At 38.7% G+C, this 20,994-nt stretch overlaps 1 protein-coding gene across 2 annotated transcripts in view; it reads right to left on the reverse strand.

Moving 5' to 3' along the window:
• Positions 1 to 20,171, reverse strand: part of TPST1 (tyrosylprotein sulfotransferase 1) — a 38,826-nt gene extending 18,655 nt beyond the window's left edge. For both annotated transcript variants that reach the window (XM_065418437.1, XM_065418435.1), the window contains exons 1-2: positions 19,327 to 20,171; positions 8,869 to 9,067 (exon numbers count right to left, since the gene is read on the reverse strand). In XM_065418437.1, coding sequence (XP_065274509.1) covers positions 8,869 to 9,067; positions 19,327 to 20,171 — 1,044 coding nt within the window. The remainder of the gene's footprint in view (positions 1 to 8,868; positions 9,068 to 19,326) is intronic.
• Between the last annotated feature and the right edge of the window lie 823 nt (positions 20,172 to 20,994).

The raw sequence follows: 20,994 nt of genomic DNA on the forward strand, positions 1-20,994 counted from the left end.
ATATGAACCACTCACATCCAGCTCAGCAATACCTACAACTGAATCCTCCGTCTTCACCATATCCTATTCACTTGCTGGGAATGTTAACATCCATTTCCTATGTCACTCTTTGGATGCTTTCCCAACAACTGGAATAGATTGCCATTGATGTTACGCTGCCAGATACTGTAGGACATAAAGTTCTTGCTGTTGAAATGAAGCCTCTCAGGTTTCTCTTAACCTTAGCTTGTGAATAAATAACTTTTCACAAGTTATAATCTGTTCCAATTAGCAATATGGACAAATGGGTTTTAGATATTAAAAGGTGAGTGGGCATTACTATTCATGAAGACAAAAGCCCTCAGTCACCAATGCAAAACCCCAATCAAACAGAAGAAGTCACTGGAGCAGCAAAGCCCCCCTCTTCTAACAACATAAGTTATCACAAGCATGAAGTAGAGAGGTAATTCTTCTTATTACAAGCAGCTGTAATTATTTTTCAGCAGGTACCTCCAGGGATAAGCTGTACTACTTAATTTAACTACTTGCATTCCAACAGAATCAAAATCATAAGGCAAACTTAAAATCCCAGTGTTTGGGTTAATCAGCATCAGATTCTGTTGCATCTTTTGTTTATTCTTCAAAAGACAGCAAAGCATATGATAACCTGACATGTCAGTCATCCTGGGACTTTTTCCAGAGCTTGCTTTTTAAATCCACCCCAAGTATTTTGCATAGGATATCTGTAGCACTCTAGTCCTGCCAAACCAGGGGCAAAAGACTGAGCTCAAAACTCAAATTTGGCAACCAGACCAGCCAGCTTTAAAGATTACAGTCCTTAAAGTTAGGGAAACTAGGTTTAAGTCTGGTTACTTACACAAAGGAAATGAGCTAAAGCCTGAAAGTTAAACCCTATGCATGACAGAATAGAAAAAAAATGAGCTGCCAAAGTACAGTAAAGGCTTTTAAAAAAAAATCTAATCTTGAAGCAATTGTGAACAAAATTGATTTACAAACTATAATAATGTCACAACCTATCAGTACTTGATAGACTTTTCTTAAGTGATAAAGATAAAGAAAGTCTATTTACTTAAAACAGGGTACCAGCCTTCCAAATAATTGCTTTTTACTGAACGGGGATGCCTTTCACACCTAAATCACTAAGCCCTTGTTTAAATAAGACACAGAGTTGGGTTAACACCATTCTAGCAAGAACCATAATTCATTACACAGCTACTATCATGAATTTCTTGGCTAATGTAGCCAAGTCTTAAAAGTAATTCCCACAGGCCACACTGCATACTATTTCTAACAACAAACAGTATTTCATGTTAATTTCATACTAAACAACAGAATAAGTTGTGTATATTAAGATATTTAGAGTGTGTTTATGGAATATTTTCTAAATCACCAAATATTACACAATTTTATTGTTATTTATGATTTACTCTTGAGAAAGCCAGGAAAAACTTCTGGAGAAATTTTCCTTCAATATATTATTACTGAAACCATTACCATCTAATCTATGTATAAATTCAAAAATACCACTTATTCAGATATGTAAATGGCCAGGTTTATAGACTATGCTTCACTTATTTTATTAAGGAAAAAGGTTCTTCCTATCAATTTGGAGACTGTACAAACAATCCACACTGATTACCTAAATATTTACATGTAAATGCCTTTTCATCTTTAACAAAATACATTTTCACAAATTTTCACAGTAGTCAAACATCTTCCTGCTTTCCACTAAGCTCCGAATTTGAGGAATATAGTCTTCTGATCTGCAAATCTGTAACTGGCTTACTTTTATGCCATTTTTACATTTTTCAGACAGTCAGACAGACATGCATACATACATTGTATATATGGAATATATATCAGTATTCTAATATACAAGTTACACTTTGCAGTTAAATTGCTTAAAAATAAAAAGTGACGAGCCTTAGGGAAACCATGAGGCAGGCCAGAAAGGCAAAGAAGGAAATGTGAGATAGCAAATATATATGACAGAGCATGAGGGATTAGTCTTTTTAATTATACTAATTTAATTTTCTGCTAAAATGCACATAAATTAAAGAGGTGGTCATTTAATTTCAGTGTTCTAGTAATATGAACAGTCCATTCTAGCTCTGCTCTTGGAATTGAATTTACTTACTGCCTTATTAGGCTTCAGTTTAGGGGGGATTATTCCTTACAATACACATTTAAATTTAATATGCAAATAAAACCACAACTACTACTCAGCACTGGTAGCTGTACTCCTGGTGGAGTGAACAACTATATTTATGGGAAGTTTGTGATTTGTTGCCTTATAAGTAGGACCCTGCCAAATTCACGGTCCATTTTGGTCAATTTCATGGTCATTGGATTTTAAAAATCATAAATTTCATGATTTCAGCTATTTAAATCTGAAATTTCACAGTGTTGTAATTGTAGGGGTCTTGACCCAAAAAGGAGCTGTGGAGGGGTTGCAAGGTTATTGGGGGGGGGGAAATCGCAGTACAGCTACCCTTACCCTCTGCACTGCTGCTGGTCGCATTGCCTTCAGAGCTGGGCAGCTGAAGAGTGGCTGCTGCTGGCCGGGAGCCCAGCTCTGAAGGCAGAGCCACCGCCAGCAGCAGCACAGCAGTAAGGATGGCATGGTATGGTATTGCCACCCTTACTTCTGCACTGCTGCCGGCAGCACTGGGCCCTTCAGTCAGCAGCTAACACTCTCCAGCCATCCAGCTCAGAAGGCAGCAGTGCAGAAGGAAGGATGGCATGGTATGGCATGGCATTGCCACCCTTACTTCTGCACTGCTACTGGAAGGGCGCCACCTTCAGAATTGAGCACCCGGCCAACAGCCACTGCTCTCTGGCCACCCAGTTCTGAAGGCAGCGTAGAAGTAAGGGTGGCAATACCGTGACCCCCCCTACAATAATCTTGCAACCCCCTGCAACTCCCTTTTGGGTCAGGACCCCCTATTTGAGAAACACTGGTCTCCGTGTGAAATCTGTACAGTACAGGGTAAAAACACACAAAAGACTAGATTTCACGGGGGGGGAGACCAGATTTCACAGTTCGTGATGCATTTTTCATGGCCGTGAATTTGGTAGGGCCCTACTTTTAAGCCTGAAGGCAGAAAACAGTGCTCAAGCATCAAAATCCTCTAGGTTCCCTGTGTAGTACCAACACAGCATCAGATTTCTTCCATGTTTAGTTCTATGCAGATTTCTTCCAGTTTAGTTCTATGCAAGTAGAATGTTTACTGTCCTTACCAGATCAAGAGTACATAATTTTTTTCAAAATGAAAGGGGGATCTGGACAAAAAGAGGACAAGGTATTTTCACCCAAGAGAAATGCTGTGTTAGCAGAGTCCATCGCACACCTCAGAACTGCTATAACTGGGAAAGTTCAAGTTTAATATTGCTTTATGGAAATGGCCACAAAGGTTATTAATCCTCTCAGTCAACATGATGGATAAAAATGGGCAAACTTCAGAGTCAGAAAATACAATTTTAGTGTGAGCTTGAAATACTACATTGTTTCTTTAGGCAATGAGAGAGTGTGAAGGAGTTTCTTGGAAGTGGTGCATCTTTCAAAAAATGGGAAGTCTATAGAAGCAGCAGGTAAAAAGCTGTTAACTCACGCAATTAACTAAAAAAAAGTAATCATGATTTTAAAAATTAATTGCAATTAATCACAGTTTTAATTGCACTACTAAACAATAGAATACCAATTGAAATTTATTAAATATGTTGGATGTTTTTCTACATTTTCATATATATTGTATTGTGTATTATAATTACAATCAAAGTGTATATTATTTTTGATGACAAATATTTGCACTGTAAAAGTGATAAACAAAATAAATAGTATTTTTCAATTCACCTCATACAAGTACTGTAGTGCAATCTGTGTCATGAAAGTGCAATTTACCAATGTAGATTTTTTGTTACATAACTGTATTCAAAAACCAAAACAATGTAACATTTTAGAGCCTACAGTCCTACTTCTTTTTCAGCCAATCGCTAAGACAAACAAGTTTGTTTACATTTGCAGGAAATAATGCTGCCCTCTTCTTATTTACAATGTCACCAGAAAGCGAGAACAGGCATTTGCATGGCACTTTTGTAGCCAGTATTGCAAGGTATTTACGTACCAGATATGCTAAATATTCGTATGCCCCTTCGTGCTTCAGAGGACATGCTTCCATGCTGATGACACTTGTTAAAAAAATAATGTGATAATTAAATTTTTGACTGAACTCCTTGGGGGAGAATTGTATGTCCCCTGCTCTGTTTTACCTGCATTTTGCCATATATTTCATGTTAGAGCAGTCTCGGATGATGACCCAGTACATATTGTTCATTTTAAGAACACTTTCACCGCAGATTTCACAAAACGCAAAGAAGGTACCAATGTGAGATTTCCAAAGATAGCTACTGCACTCAACCCAAGGTTTAAGCATCTGAAGTCCCTTCCAAAAATCTGAGAGGGCTGAGGTGTGGAGCATGCTTTCAGAAGTCTTAAAAGAGCAACACTCCGATGCGGAAACCACCAAAAAAGAAAATCAACTTTCTGCTGGTGGCATCTGACTCAGATAATGAAAAAGAACATGCGTCAGTCTGCACTGCTTTGGATCATTGTCAAGCAGAACCTGTCATCAGCATGGATGCATGTCCCCTGGAATGGTGGTTGAAGCATGAAGGGACGTATGAATCTTTAGCGCATCTGGCACGTAAATATCTTGTGATGCTGGCTACAAAAGTGCCATGCGAACACCTGTTCTCACTTTCAGGTGACACTGTAAACAAGAAGTGGGCAGCATTATCTCCTGCAAATGTAAACAAACTTGTTTGTCTGAGCGATTGGCTGAACAAGAAGTAGGACTGAGTGGACTTGCAGGCTCTAAAATTTCACATTGTTTTATTTTTAAATGCATTTTTTGTACATAATTCTACATTTGTAAGTTCAACTTTCATGCTAAAGAGACTGCACTACAGGTTTTGTACTGGGTGAATTGAAAAATACTATGTCTTTTTTGTATAGAGCAAATACTTGTAATAAAAAATAAATATAAAGTGAGCACTGTACACTTTTTATTCTGTGTTGTAACTGAAATCAATATATTTGAAAATGTAGAAAAAATCCAAAAATATTTAAATAAATTGCGCGATTAAGCTTTTTAATCGCTTGACAGCCCTAATTTTACGTGTTTGTTCTATTATTACCTATTTACATTTTCACAGTTGCGGGAAACTATGGAGGGGTCAGACAATTATTTAATGACAGTAAACACGGATTCTACAAGTTAAAGCTTTATAACCATTAAAACACAAATTGTCAACATCACATGTCAAAATATACTAAGTAAATATCCTTACATCAAACTCTAATAAGGTCTCAAGCAGCATTATTTTTACTTCACATATCTGTAAATTTAGATAATCATCAGTGGAAACATTTTTCATTGGTTTGTATGTGTATGGTGAAATCAAAGTTTACAGTCATTTACTGATAAAAAGCTAATCCTTCCAAGCCTAAACAACAGCTTCAGCTATTCTATAGTTCATTATGAATCCATGATGTCCCAGGAACAGGTAGGGTCAGAGGGCATGGCAAATTGTCACCACATAGGATTGTATCTTCATCAGTAGGTCATACAGCTAGTGGTAGACCTGGAAGTCCACATCTCAGGCTGGCTACTGGGATGACCAGCAACTTTTATGATCAATGGAGGAGCACGAGAAGTCAAAGGGCATTGTGTGGAACTGAGAAGTGATTCCCAATTGTGAAGTGTAGGAAATGTTGGTGGCATGGAAATCCTGGAACAGGAAGATAAGCCTTCTTGAGATTTGTGAAGCATAAGACAGCTTGAGTGACAGAGAGTAGGAGGAGAGTCTGTTTCTTGGCTCAAAAGTGCCAACATCTCCATTCTGAAGTATGTTTTGCATATTGAGAGATGGAGGATGGAATGGATAAAACCTTAGGTTCTTTTCATTGCCATGAAGAATCCAGAACAGAAATCAGTGTCTGTTTCTTTTGATGACATTGGGAATATTGCTCCAAGAGAAAGATGACTTTGCTACAGTCTACAAAGCTTCATTTTTTTTTAACAGATAAAGAGACAGCAGGGATAGCTCTTGAAATTCCTTCTTTAAAAATCTTGAGAGCAGGTTCATTCACAGTGGTACTGAGTCAGACTTCAGACAAAAATTCTTGAGCCTACCTGCAAGGGGAAATAGTACACCTGAGCTACAAGAGCTTCATTATCTTGTAAAAATAAATAAATAAATAAAAATTCTTCATTGAGAGAGTCTCTCCGGTTAGTTTTGGTGAGGAATTTCCTGGCTCAGGTGGATCAAAAGGATTGGCAAAACTGGAAATTCTATTCAGGTTTGAGGAGTCCTTTAGGGCCTTTGCTAGGGACTTGCCAAAAAAGTTTCAGTCCAAAGGGTTCCAGAACCAAGTTCTCTGGAAGTAGGGTCTGTATCAAAACCTCAGACCCAGGCATCACGTAAAGCCTGAGAGTGTTACAGAAAAGAGATCTGGTGACATCATGAGAGGCACTATAAGGGAAAAGATTAATCATCTTGATTGAATCCATCTTAGTTTTATTTCTACCTCTTGATTTCCATAGGACCACTGTTCCCAAGAAGGATCATATGATGGATACACCTGTTTTGTGATGGGGTTTGGCAGGTGAGAGACTGGATTGCTGGTTTGGCTTTCTTGAAAATGGGCCCCAGGGGTGCAGATGATGAAGATGTCATCAACGTAGCACAAGTACAGTAGGGGCGTACGGGGATGAGAGCTGAGGAAGCATTGTTCTAAGTCAGCCATAAAAATGGTGGCATACTGTGGGGCCATGCGGGTATCTATAGCAGTCCCGCTGACTTGAAGGTATAAATTGTCTCCAAATCTGAACAGTCTCTACGCACAAGAATAAATGGACACAAATCTGACATCAGGAATCATAACATTCAAAAACCAGTAGGAGAACACTTCAATTTCCCTGGTCACTCACTAACAGACCTAAAAGTGGCAATTCTTCAACAACAAAAACTTCAAAAACAGACTCCAACATGAAACTGCAGAACTGGAATTAATTTGCAAACTGGACACCATCAGATTAGGCCTGAATAAAGACTGGGAGTGGTTGGGTCATTACAAAACCTAAACCTAATTTCCCCCTATTGTTACTCACAACTTCCTGTCAACTGTCTGAAATGGGCTACTCATTACCATTTCAGAGGTTATTTTTTCTCCCTTGGTATCCTGCTGTTAATTGGATTGTCTCGTTAGACTGACCTCACACTTGGTAAGGCAACTCACATCTTTTCATGTATTTATACCTGCTCCTGTATTTTCCACTCCATGCATCTGATGAAGTGGGTTCTAGCCCACAAAGGCTTATGCCCAAATAAATTTGTTAGTCTCTAAGGTGGCACAAGGACTCGTTGTTTTTGCTGAAGAGAAGACTCCCAAATGATGATGTAGAAGATGAGTTGAAATTACATGAGGAAAATGTGAAACCAAACACAGGAATCGAAGATATAAAGAGGACTGAAATCAATTGTTCTCCACATGCACTGAAGATAGGACAAGAAGTAATGGGCTTAATCTGCAGCAAGAGAGATTTAGGATAGCTACTAGGAAAAACCTTTCTATCTTAAGTGTAATTAAGCTCTGGAAGAGGCTTTCAAGGGAGGTTGTGGAATCCCATCATTGGAGGTTTTTAAGAACAGGTTGGATGAACACCCGTCAGGAATGATCTAGGTTTACTTGGTCCTGCTTCAGTGCCCTGACCTGGACTTGATGACCTCTTGATTCTATAAGTCCCTTATACATTTCTATGATTCTATAAGTCCCTTAATGTTGTAAACAGGACCCTGCTCAACCATTGAATTAGCTGGGAATCTACTGTTAGGCTTTGGACTTCCCTAACGTTTCTTTAAGTGTTTCCCCAAAGCCCCACTCCTTGCCAGTCAGATCAAACTGGAGCGAGAGGGAAAAGTTGGCTAATAGTTCTGTGGAAAAACAGCCCTCAGAGAGAGAGCGAGCCAGCCTAAGGAAATCTCTGCCACTGAGCGTGGAGAGTTTCAGGAGCATCTTCATTTTGCACTTCATCCCACAAAACAATAAAGTGCCAATAGGAGAAAGGAGAAAAGAAACTTCTTTCCTGCCTCTGAAAGAGAGACATGGAAAATGCAAAAGAAAACAAGATACAAAGCAACTCCAAGCTTGACAGAGCAATAGATTCCCATGATACAGAAACAAATGGTTAATGAAGAACAAGAGTTTTAAAAAAATCTCTGTAGTTTGAGCTGTAAAGAGGAGCTAGAAATATTTATATCCATGAATGTTTGTATCTGAGCAACCTAAAGCAAGAGTATTTCATTCTCCTGCTTTGCAGATGAGTCCCTAAGGAGCTCAGGAAGGATGTTCCTCCTTCCCTTAAGTATACTCAGTTAGCTAGGTGCATCATGGGATGCGGGAGAGTGATTCACCTTCTCTAAAACCATTGGGAGGCAGAAGCAATGGTCTGATCTGCAATGGTAAATCTTATAGTCTTATACACTTTCCTATAATACTCAGCACTGAAGCTCTTTAACAATTCCTTGCATGCCAGTATGTTGGAGGTAGCAATGAAGGTGGTCATTTTCAAAGGCATAATGGGCTGTTAGGCACCCAAGTCACATTAAAAGACAATGGGAGTTGGAGGCCTAACTATTCATAGTGCCTATGAAAATCTCCTCCAAAAGCTCTTTTAAAGGTTGCAGTTAGGAAAACAGTAAATTACTGTTTTATAGTCCACATTAAAACAAAATCTCCTCAACATTTCTTTCATAATGAATGATGCACTTTTAGCCAACTAGATTTCATATACAAAAATACCTTACCCGTCGTGTGTTTTCAAGAACTTTTTGATCTGGCTTTCCATAATTTGGTGGATTGGCATATGGATCGTAGCCAAGTTTTGCTAACATTGGTGCAATCACTGGCATGTCTTGTAGAACATCTGAAGGTATCTTCCCAACCCATTTGGACAAAGCTTCCACATTGACTGGTTTGATTACTTGATCTGTAGATCTTTCAACTCTGCAAAAAGAAAAAGAAGTAGTTAAAATTTTTCACCCAACCAGTTTTTACTGTGTAACTGGCATTAAGATCTTTAGGTCTTTTTATAATTGCATGTTTACATAAAGCTGTTAGGAGATAAGGCATTGCTCCATACATACACAAGGACAGCAAGAAAACGGGGAAAATCGGGGTTTGTTGTTTATTTTTTCTCCTGGACTGTAAGTAGGACTCAGAAGGATTTTTTTTTTTTTAAAATCTGGTGTTACCCGCTCTTTTCTATGGTCACTTCTTCCTTGGATAAGAACATGTACAACTCAGCTTTTTATTATGGGTTTAGGAAAACTGACACACTATGTGCTAATAAAATGCTGACTCCCAGCTATTTAATATACGGTCTGCAGCACAGACTGAATAGTTCTAGATTCTACCATGAAGTAAAATACTTTGATTCATTTTCCAAACTTTCTTCCCAATTAGAAAAGTACACAGCTCCTTAGATAAAAAGAACAGGAGTACTTGTGGCACCTTAGAGACTAACAAATTTATTTGAGCATAAGCTTTCGTTGGCTACAGCCCACTACATCGGATGCATAGAATGGAACACAAAAGCTCATGCTCAAATAAATTTGTTTGTCTCTAAGGTGCCACAAGTACTCCTGTTCTTTTTGCGGATACAGACTAACACAGCTGTTACTCTGAAGCTCCTTAGATGTTATATTCATCTTTTTTCTGTGAAAACAGGTTAAAATCAAAACCTTGGCACAAAAAGTCCCTCGGGGGATATTTAACTCCTGTACCATAAGTAATACCACATGGTATGTCATCATACATCTGCAATTCCAACTGAATAGCTAAACATGTATGGGAACTATTGCTAAATACATAGCTGTCATGTCTGCCTACAGTCATTGCACTACCTGTACCTAACTTACTGATTTAAAGCATTTTAAGCACAAAAGGCTCTACCTAGTCTCTGATACCTAGCTCTTGTTACAGAAGTTTTTTTCGGTAGATCTCAAAGCACTTTACAAAGACAGTAATCATTATCATCCTCCCCACTTTACAGGTAGGGAAACTGAGGCACAAGGCGGCAAAGTGATTTGTCCATGATCACTGCATAGGCCATAAAACCAAGTTCTAGTCTACATTTAAATACCAAAACATAAGAACAGTAGCCAAACTCTTGCTCTATTAAAAAGACCCCTCCCTACCAGAACAAACAGGAAACAATGCAAGTTAATGAAGCATGGAGATTCCAGGTAAGACTCAGCAATTAGTAACTGACTCAGAATTAAGACAGCAGATATCCCCTGAGAAAAATAAAGGGAAATTTGGTGGAATAGTCCCTGTAGTTTCAAGCTAGGGGGTCAAAGTGCCATAACTTCATTGACTTCAGTCACTTTACAACAATGATGAGCTTATCTAATTAACCTGATAATTGTGAGAAGAGACTGAACAGTTTTTGCCTCACAGGTAATGATTATAATTACTGATTCATAAGCAGCTAGTTGACTTTGAAGATATCTGGTGTGGAGAAGTATTCTATTAAAATTCCCAATTTTCTGGAGTCCAAGGTCAAAGTTTTCAAAAGCACATGCCTAAAAATGAGACAACTAAATTCATACTTAAGCACCCAAATGAGTAGTTTGATTTTCAGTGATGCTGAACACCCAGCACCCCCACAGATTTCAGTGAAAGCTATGAGAATCCCTTCTAGTTTTGAAGTAAGCCATCACAAAGGGATACCAATGAGAAACAGGTTGGTTTTGGTCCTCCTCTACCTTGCTGAAGTTTTAAATGGAGTAGCGTACACTAGTTTCCCCACTAAGGCCTGGTCTACACTAACCCCCAAATTCGAACTAAGGTACGCAACTTCAGCTACGTGAATAACGTAGCTGAAGTCGACATACCTTAGTTCGAACGTACCGCGGTTCAGACGCGGTCCACACGCGGCAGGCAGGCTCCCCGTCGACTCCGCGGTACTCCTCTCGCCGAGCTGGAGTACCGCAGTCGACGGCGAGCGCTTCCGGGATCGATATATCGCGTCCAGACCAGACGCGATAAATCGAACCCGGAAGTTCGATTGCCAGCCGTCGAACTACCGCGGTAGTGTAGACCTGGCCTTAGAGAATCATTAGAATTGATTTTAGGAGGACTGAGATGGCAAAGCAAATACAGCACAAAGCGTCATGACATCAAAAGAAGTCTGCAAAGATGGGACAGTACCCAAAAGATGAGCACAACCACTGAAGTTGACTCTTACTAGCATTACACTTTTGAAGGTTCTCAGACATTTAAAAGACTGAGAAAAAAAACAGATCAAATCTGAAATGCGCTTCTCAAAATTAGCAAAGATTGACTTGTCTTTGAACTCTGATTCTAAACAACAAGAAGCGTTGCAATAAGATCTATGTAAATCGGATTGGCTAATAATGGTTTGTTCAACACCATGATGGATCCCCAATCAGAGATCAGGCCCCGGAGGGCTATTGTAATATAAGTAACATACAGGGCACTTAATGAATGCCCTGCACATAACAAACAGCACTTCAAACTTAAAAGAAAAAAAATACATGTCCTGCCCCTTGCCTTTTTCATCATTTACAGCAACAACATCAGCATAGAACATTTCCTGGCAGTTAACAACAGCCTGGGGTTAATGCTAGAAGCACACTAGCTCCTCCCAGACAGTCATTAATTCCCAGAAAATACTGTACCAAATTTGTTTTTACTTAAGTAAACTGTCTCCACAGAAAAATATTTAACACAGGAAAAAAAGGACAAGACCAGGAAAAGAACCGTAGTCTAGAGCATTGAGCAGGAAGTCATGAAAATGAGAGAGGGAGATAACACACACACACACACACACACACACACACACACGATGGCAGTTCCAGGTCCTACTTTAAAAGTGCAGTAAGATCTGAGACAGTGAAACAGCTGACATGTAATCCAGTGCTAACCACAAGCACTTCTGTCTCTGCATGGCAATAACAAAGAAAAAAAATTGACCTGCAAAAAAAGAATATTCCAGTACTATTTCTGCCTACTTAGCTATTTTCACAATAACCCTAAAAAATATTTGTTAAAAAAAAAAAAAAAAAAACCTTGCCAAATCCTCATTGAAAAAGGAATGGCATTTCTTTGCATTTGTGGTCACCACAGCTGTTTTCAGTTAGGTGGCAAATGCCAGGGATATATTAACAATACTCCTTATGGCTAGACTACTACATACTACAATACATTCCTTAAACAGCCATGCTGGCTATTACTTCAAACCGCAGAAGGTTTTGTGCTACTACAAATCCTGCAATATACATCTTTAAAGGCCTTTTAACATTATCACTAGTTAGATAGAAGCCAAACTGAAATAAAATTGCTATTTCTGTTCTCTTAATAATAATGAGGCTCCAGCAGCATCAGCATAAGAAACTGAAGAATGAAAATGAAGATTATTAAGCAAATGCAGACAAAGACTAAGACACCCATAATCACTGCCCACTCAAGGAATCAAAACCAAAAGTCAGAATATTAATCAGATGTGTCTCCTATCCCGAGTTACTACTAGTAGAGTGGAGCATTGAACCCGGCCAAAAACTAGGAGGGGAAAAGAAGGTGAAGGCAAAACGTCCTTGCCCCAGGATTCTGCAAACCACTTATCTGAAAGTGACCAATATATCTGTGTGAGAGAAACAGTCTTCATGAGAATACAGGCTCTATATAAAACTGAAAATCTTACATGAGTTTCATCTTCAGACATTTTAAAGTAAGCTCCTTCTAGCATGGTGAAGTTTCAGGACATAACCTATGTCACCGTAGCCTAGTTCTATAAACAGGAAGATTAATGTAAATTTGTCGTAAGGTCCAATTTATTTCCTATTTTTTTTTGCTGGGTGAATAATTGCTAATTGAACTTTCTGTAAAGTGATGATCTGTCATCAGATTTTTCACCCAAACAAAAGTGCACCCTCTTCCTCAAAGTGGCTTTATGTCCAATTTCTGATTTTGCGGGGGGGGGGGGGGGAGGGCTGACGAGGCACAGAATGGGGATATCATGGACTTTCAGTCTCTGTGGTATGTAAAACCCCAAACACTTTGTTTAAATGGGACTTTTCTGGAATTGACAACTAGCTAAAAAGGACTTAATTCTAACCTGATTGGACATGGTTACATGGCTCCTTGGTAGGCATTGCACCTGACTTTTCCAAAGATCTTGGAGAGAGATGCTACAAGGCTCAGTAAGCAAAGTTCACAAGCTATAGGAATCAAGGATATGGGCGAGAAGGTTTGGCTTTCGGGTTGAAAACCCCCCTAAGGGAATACTGAAGCTCCAGAACCCCAAGACTGATCACCCGAGAAAGAAGAAGTCACAACATCAATGAAGAGGCTACGTCAGCTTCTGAGCAGTCTCTCCGTGCACCCGAAGAAAGCCTGCTCTAGCAGGAAGAGCCCCACTGGTGCACACTCCCGCACCATGTAGACAACGCCATAGTCTCCTTCAATACAGAACTGTTACTTCTCCTTCAGTAACTGGTTCTTTAACACGATGTTGGTGTACATTGCACTGCAGATATGCATGTGCCTCATGCATGTGCAATTGGAGTCTTGAATAATGGCATCGAGAGTGCATGAGTGCTCTGTACCGCCTCGGGCTCCTGCCTGCAGATTGGGAGCCTCCCTCCCAATTTAAAGCTCGTGTTAGCTCCCTTTTATCAGCAGAAATATGGGACTTTTTGGATCCCACAATTAAGAAGCAATGTTAGTGAAGTAACAGAATGAAATGGAAACCTAAAATCCGAAGGCCACGACAGTAAACATAATTTGCTGATATACAGGCAGCTATGATACACTGATTTACTCCAACTCAATCAGAAGGTTTAGGATAAGGAGATAGAGTGTGCAAGATTTTGCAATTCAGTTATAATTCCAGAACAATTATCTAATACTAACAATTTGGTTTTGAGCCAGTTCTTAAGTGGAACAAAAGTTAATTACTGCCAATTTACAACCCCACCATGCACTCAATTTTGGTGCAGCGGTACATCCTGTGAAATATCCTGATAAGCAAAAAAGGTTTAACAGTACATAACACAATGTTGTAATAAAAAAGTATATCAAACCATGACATACTAACTTTGACTTATGAGGAAAACAACTGTTAAAGAGGCCATATGAAAGCCTTTGTAATAATCAAGACCACATGTTACCAGTTCCATCTGTGTTGTTCTGGCCAAGAAAATATTCCAGTAAAAGACCACTCAATGCACAAAGATATTGAAGTTTGATCGGTTTGTTCACTACTAAAACAATCCATTGGTCATTTTTTTAGGAACAGATGGTTAGTCATTACTGGATGTGATGCTTTATGAATAAGATAACGGGGCTGCTGAATAATAGCTAGAAGATAAGACAAAGGAGAAAAAGCACAAACGTATTTACAGATACAACAGAATCAATCAAGGAAACTACTATATTCTAGAGCATTACCAGACAATGCTGAATATATGGCAGAACTGAAGTAATAGTGGGGTTCCATTTGTGCATACAGCCTCATTCTGTGAAGGATCAGAAACTCCCTCCTTATACAGAATAGAAGGGTAATCTCAGTTATGCTACCTAGGTACCAACATCAGAAAAGCCTGCTACAGAGAACACGTGCCCGATATTTACATCACTGCACTGACCAAAAAATTTTAAAATGAGAGATAGTAGGTAATGTTAATACTGAATGAAATCAAACACTTGAGAAAGCAGTTATACTACAACAATTATAATGGAAGATATGCCAAGGGACAGGTCACAATTTATTGTACTCAGTATTTCAGTGTACAGGAAAAAAGCCCATAAAACTAAATACAATTGCAGATGGCCAACAGAACTGTATTGACTTGTTTTACTTTATTTAAGTGAACAGGACTCAGATTAACTTACTTTTTATTATGTGTTTATTGTTTCAACTACCTTCAAATGGCACAACCAATGACATGAGTAAACGGGATCAAATATCACATCAGATAAGATTGATAATTTAGTTTTGGGGAAAAACATTGACCAATAAACTGTTTGGAGTTTAATATTGTAGACTGCTTGGTTGGGGATCCAGGGTTTTTAAATTGTATTTTATACACTAAAATAATTTAATAATTTTATTTTGAACTAGTGATCTAGTAGAGAGGGAAGTTATCTGAAGAATTAGTGATTAGCTACAGGGAGCTGGTCCCACCCTGCCATTGCCCGAAAGGCTAGGTGGGGTTTATTACTTCAGGCGAAGTCACAGCTGGCAGTCTACTTTTGTGTTCTGGCAGCATTTTGACATCTGCACCAGCTCAACCTATTACAAATATGTACATAATTCACAATCCCTTGTGGAGAGGTGTGAGAAGGGAGAACACCCATGCAAATGTTTGAAGTTACACATTAAATGTTTGCATTAACTACACCCCTCTGAGCAAACGCTCAATAAATGTTGGTACACAAGAACAGCCAAACTGGGTCAGACCAAAGGTCCATCTAGCCCAGTATGCTGTCTTCCGACAGTGGCCAATGCCAGGTGCCCCAGAGGGAATGAACAGAACAGGTAATCATCAAGTGATAAAGTATAAATACTTCATAAGAAACAGGGTGAAGAGGCATAGTACTACTCCCAAAAACAAAACTAGCAATAAAAGCCACACCGGAGCCCTTTTTTTTTTTTTCCTTTCTTTTTTTAATAAATCAGTGCAAGGAAGATAGAGAAGTCAGAACTCTTACATTAATAAGTAGTAATCAATCCCTGCACAGCACACTGAAGTGATATTGCACATAAAACTGATTTGGATCCTCCCACATTTTTTTAGGAGTGTCCAATTTAAAAAATATTATTCCATCAGAAAATATAATGACTACCTTTATAGTAAAATTAACACTGTGGAGACTAACAGCCTTGAAGACGCCAGTGTTCTGATGGTTTGTTAGTTTTTGTGACTCAGGCAACTTACTGTTGACTCAAAGGCATTATAGCGTATCAGAACAAACAGAGGCAGCCCTGAAAAATCCAATTACTTCCCACGGTTCCAACATAAGCAGGGACTCATTAGAAAGCTGTCTGTTTTTTATTTCTAAATACTTATGAGGCACTTAGGTACCAATCTCATCTTTCCCAATCCCTGTTTCCGAACCAACAGTGTATTATGTGAGGAGGACTTCCCAGTTCATTATCTTCCATTTTTTGGACCACTGGCTTCCATCATCCAGTGACTCAAACCATTAGTTCAATGGTAGTGTAAGTTTACCATTGCATTTTTTTATGGCCTGTTCCCCAAAGCATCCCATTGCCACTTCCCATATCTAGCTTATTCCTCAGACCAACAGGGCTTTTGCATACTTGTATAGCCATCTTTCCAATCAACATGATAACCCTTTTTAATAAATAAAAGGGTTTATGTCAAAATATCTTTGCTCTTATATTTAGAAAAAAAAAGTATTATCCAACCTTTTAGACTGTAAGCAATCTGGGCCACAGGCTGTCATTGATTATGTCTGTACAGCACTTAGCACAATAAAGACCACAAGCAAATTGGACCTGAGACACTACCACAATATAAAATGTTCATTAATGAGGACAATCAAACATATGGACAGTGGCACAGAAGAGTGAGTTTCTTTGCATTAAATCTTCACTTGCCACAAAGGCAACCATTTCCACTACAGCAGCATCAGTACCCTGATATTTTACCGGGGATGCCAGAAATCAATATAAAGTCTTTAAAACCCACTCTGAACTAAATACTGGCTTAGGGATCTAACAAGTAGCCATTCATAGCTGGTTTCCAATTTTTAATATAAAATCACTTGGCTTTAGGTTTTTGAAGAATTAATCAGTGTAAATGAGAGGATTTTGCCTGTTGGCTTACCCAATTGTTTAGGTTTAGCATTTATCCTCTCCACTGTTCAGTTAATCTTACTAGTTTATTTGAATCAACTGAAAAAAAGTAGTGTTCCTACTCACTGTGAGAGGAGCTTTCTTCTTTCTTTTTTCTACGGTAAGAGTACTTGAGCACAGACAGGCAGTCACACATTGTGGCCAAGAAATGTAACTGGGCACATCCCACAGCTAGGACATCACTTTTTAATATAAAAAGTAACTATTGTCCCTCTGGCAGTCTAATAGAGATGACATAATACAGTAAAAGCTTTGCAATATCAGGAAAGCAAGAAAGACATGATTCACATATTGAAAGAAGTGTGCTTAGGAAGAGGAGGGAGGGGAGAGAAAAAGACTTTTCTGTATTATGAATAATGAGTTTCCACTTCTCTCAAACTCCAGCTATACATATGGGTAGACACACCAAAAGAGCTGGTCAGTGAAGAGTGAGTTAGACATCATAGGAAAGACTAAATCGTTTAAGCTCCCTCAAGAATATCAAAACCCGGATACTTCACCCAGCTCTACTCAGGAAGTCAAATGCACAGTGTGCATGAAAGACAATTAGTAAAAGATTGGTCTACAACGGGTTTCTTATATTCAAAATACTAACCCTCTCAGAAGGCTGTGCCAAAAGAAAAAGTATGCCAATTCTGGGTCCTACTTCACTGGAATAGCAGTTCCTCAAATTTCCTGAAAGATTATAACTCAAGCTGATTTACAATCCATGAACCTGAGGTAAAAAAACCTCTAGTGTAGACAAACCCTTTGAGACACTCTACATTAGGACTCAGCTTCCTGAGGAATTACTAAACCATTTAAGATTGAACCCTAGATACAACTAATCTCTTAAAAAATGTATATATTGTCAATAAGATAGGCATTATCTTTAATCCTATGCAAAAAAGGATTTCATACCTAGATAATCATAGCTCATCATCAGGTTTTATCCAAATATTTAAAATTATGAAAATGAAATCTAAACTGATACATAATCTTCCCAAACTGCAGATAGCCTTAACAATAGCTCTGAGATGTGAACTGCTTCAGTCATCCGAGGAGATGAATTCTGAAATCTAAATAATTTAGCTGTAACCCACTGTTAACTAGTTCCTTGCTGATCAGTTTAGCCTGTCCACTTAATTCTTAACTGAGTTTGTAACCAGTTAATGCCTTCTTTGCTCTATACATGGTTTGTGTTCACATTAACTATGATAAATACTCTATTAGTAAATGTGGCATCTTGTAGTGTGTTTTGCCACTGCCAGAGGCCTAGGCAGTCACAATTGCTTCTTGTGAACAGTTCAGCACATTTTATAGTGGAGATGGGAACCCCGTAACTGTGCCTAAGAAATCCAGTGTCCAGGCCTACTTAGTGCACAGGGAGCTGAAAGGAAGATATTCCAGAGTGTATTGACCTACGTGCACTGGTTCCACTCAGTGCGTGTTGTTCAGGTACCCTATATTCCTTACTGAGGTATAGGATAACAGGCTCCCTACATTTTCCCAGAATGCATTAATACAAACACGGTTAGGCAACATGGCAGGTGCAAATATACAAACACAGTTAGCTACAGCTATGACACAATGATGCTGCTGTGCAAACTACTCTGTTTGTTTTAACATGTCAAGTCACCAACTGGTTACAAAAACCATGATTGTACTGGTAGTGGTGATGGGACCTTTAGAAGTAGGGTGACCAGATAGCAAGTGTGAAAAATCGGGACGGGGTGGGGGGTAACTGGCACCTATATAAGAAAAAGCCCCAAATATCAGGACTGTCCCTATAAAATCAGGACATCTGGTCACCATATTTAGAAGAAACATCCAGCATGCTTATCTCACAATCCCAACTACTTCCAACACCTTATTGGGGGTTAAAAGCCCAAACTGCCTCTTACCCAGATGCAAAAACCTACAACTTTCCTTGATATCTTCTACAAGGTAAGTATGCATTTTCAGTATAAAAATCTGCTGCAGCACACAAAGTGTGAGAATGAAAAAAATTGAATTTAATGTCAAAATTAGAAGACTAGAAGGGCTATTGTACTGGTTATTTCATTTCCTACGTGATCCAATAAAACCCTTCAATTCAAATGAAGCTGCTGCAAAATTTCACGTCAGCCACTCTGGTGACACAGAGCTTTGCTGCAGAATTTAAGTCCGACTTGCTGCAGAGTATTCTGGTCTTTATCTACAGGAACATTAAAATGGCCATAGTGAAAAGTGATTAAAGAAAATACACTACTGCTGAGACTTGTCAACACTTGTATTTCTACAATAGCCTGTAATTATACTTGGCATCAAAATGCAAACCATGTCTAAACAGTGAAGTTTAGATCGATACAAGACACCAAGAAACACTTGTACTCACTTTGAAAGAGAGACACCACCTGCTTTCCCAATCATTTCCTCATGGTGTAGCACTGCTTGGTTCCATGGAATGTGGAGAAACTTTAATAGATTTCTCATCCACCTTTCAGGATGCAATACAAGTTGTTCATAGTGTACCAGCATGCATCTTTCAAAACCAACCTCCATACACTGGTTATACATAGTCTCTATAGCACGATTCCATTTGGTCAAACAGTCCCTGTAGCTGTTAAGGTCAAACCCAGCTATGGTGACTTTTCTAGATATCATGGAATGCACCGATGCACGACCATCCCGTACCATTAAAAGAAATTTGGCATTGGGGAAAATTCTGGCAAGATAAGTTAAGGACTTCAGAGCAAAAGGATCTTTATTACACAAATAGGGAGCAGGTTCCCCGTGTTTAACAATGATTTCCAATAAAAAGGCTTGCATGGCTGAGTCCAGAACTTCATCTGTCACCCCAGCTTCATCCAGTCTGATTTTCTCTTTACTTGATCTGGCCCACATCTGCTTAACTGCCAGAATTCGAGGGATTACCCTAGTCTCTTCTCCACAACGGATATCGGGGTGAGCATCTAGCATGGCACGCATTAGTGTAGTGCCACTTCGAGGCACCCCTCCAATAAATATTAAAGGCATGTCTTTATTGTAAGCAAAGGTTTTATTTGCTTTTAAGTTAAAGACAGTTCTTATTGTGGTTCTCCCACTTTCCATCCTCACTGGCTGGCTGCGTTCTTCTATTCTGTGGTGACATTCCATAGCATGTTGCCCCAAATAAAACACTGTCACTGAGCTGATCACCAGACATGCCAATAACAAGTTTTGTTTGAGTTTTCCAACCATTTTGATACAATAGTCACTTTAAATAAACCAATCTTTTACTCCGGAATATCTTCAGATTTTCACGCCATGGAGATTATAGTCCAAGATGATCAAGATCTGGTGGGAATAAAAGAAAAAATTACAACTGCACTAAGAACTATTACAGATTAACATATATCACCATGCCAGATATTTCAGTTGGAGATAAATTACAAGTTCCCTGGTGTGATGTTAATACCACTGAACGTAGTACATATATACAAATTCTTGAAACAGAATATGTATTCCATGTCATACCATGTACTTCCATTATATCAGTGAGTCCCCATCATCTCCTCCAGTGGATGTACTCCATGAGGACTGGTTCAATTCCTTTGTTGTCTACAGCCAGCCAGATGACTGTATTATTACCGTTTAGTAAGAAATAGTCAGCTACATTATCAAGAAAATATTCAGAATAAATTGAACCACTGGATATCTATTACTAACAGGTATGGTCAAGCAAAGATGTCACGTATGCAAGTGTCTGCAAACTGAAAGGAAAAAATGTTAAAAATATGTATTTCATTATTATTCGCTGAAGTTTAACTGTGCACTTAGTACTTCACAAAAAAGGAAAAAAAGAGCAACAGAGCTCCTTGAGGCAAGAACTGTCTAGATAAAAACAAATAATAAATCAATAGATACAGTTTCACATTTGGGGAAAGCAGGATATATTTTAAATTAAATCTGAACAGAAATGTAAGTTGACTGTTGGAAGCTGCTGAAAAATTTGAAATCTTAGAATAATTTTGGCTTGATGGATAAATGGCACATGAGGTGGTCACAGGAATGAGATACACAG

This window comes from Emys orbicularis, chromosome 17 (genome assembly GCF_028017835.1).
Source record: "Emys orbicularis isolate rEmyOrb1 chromosome 17, rEmyOrb1.hap1, whole genome shotgun sequence".
In the NCBI taxonomy this organism is placed as follows: domain Eukaryota; kingdom Metazoa; phylum Chordata; order Testudines; family Emydidae; genus Emys; species Emys orbicularis.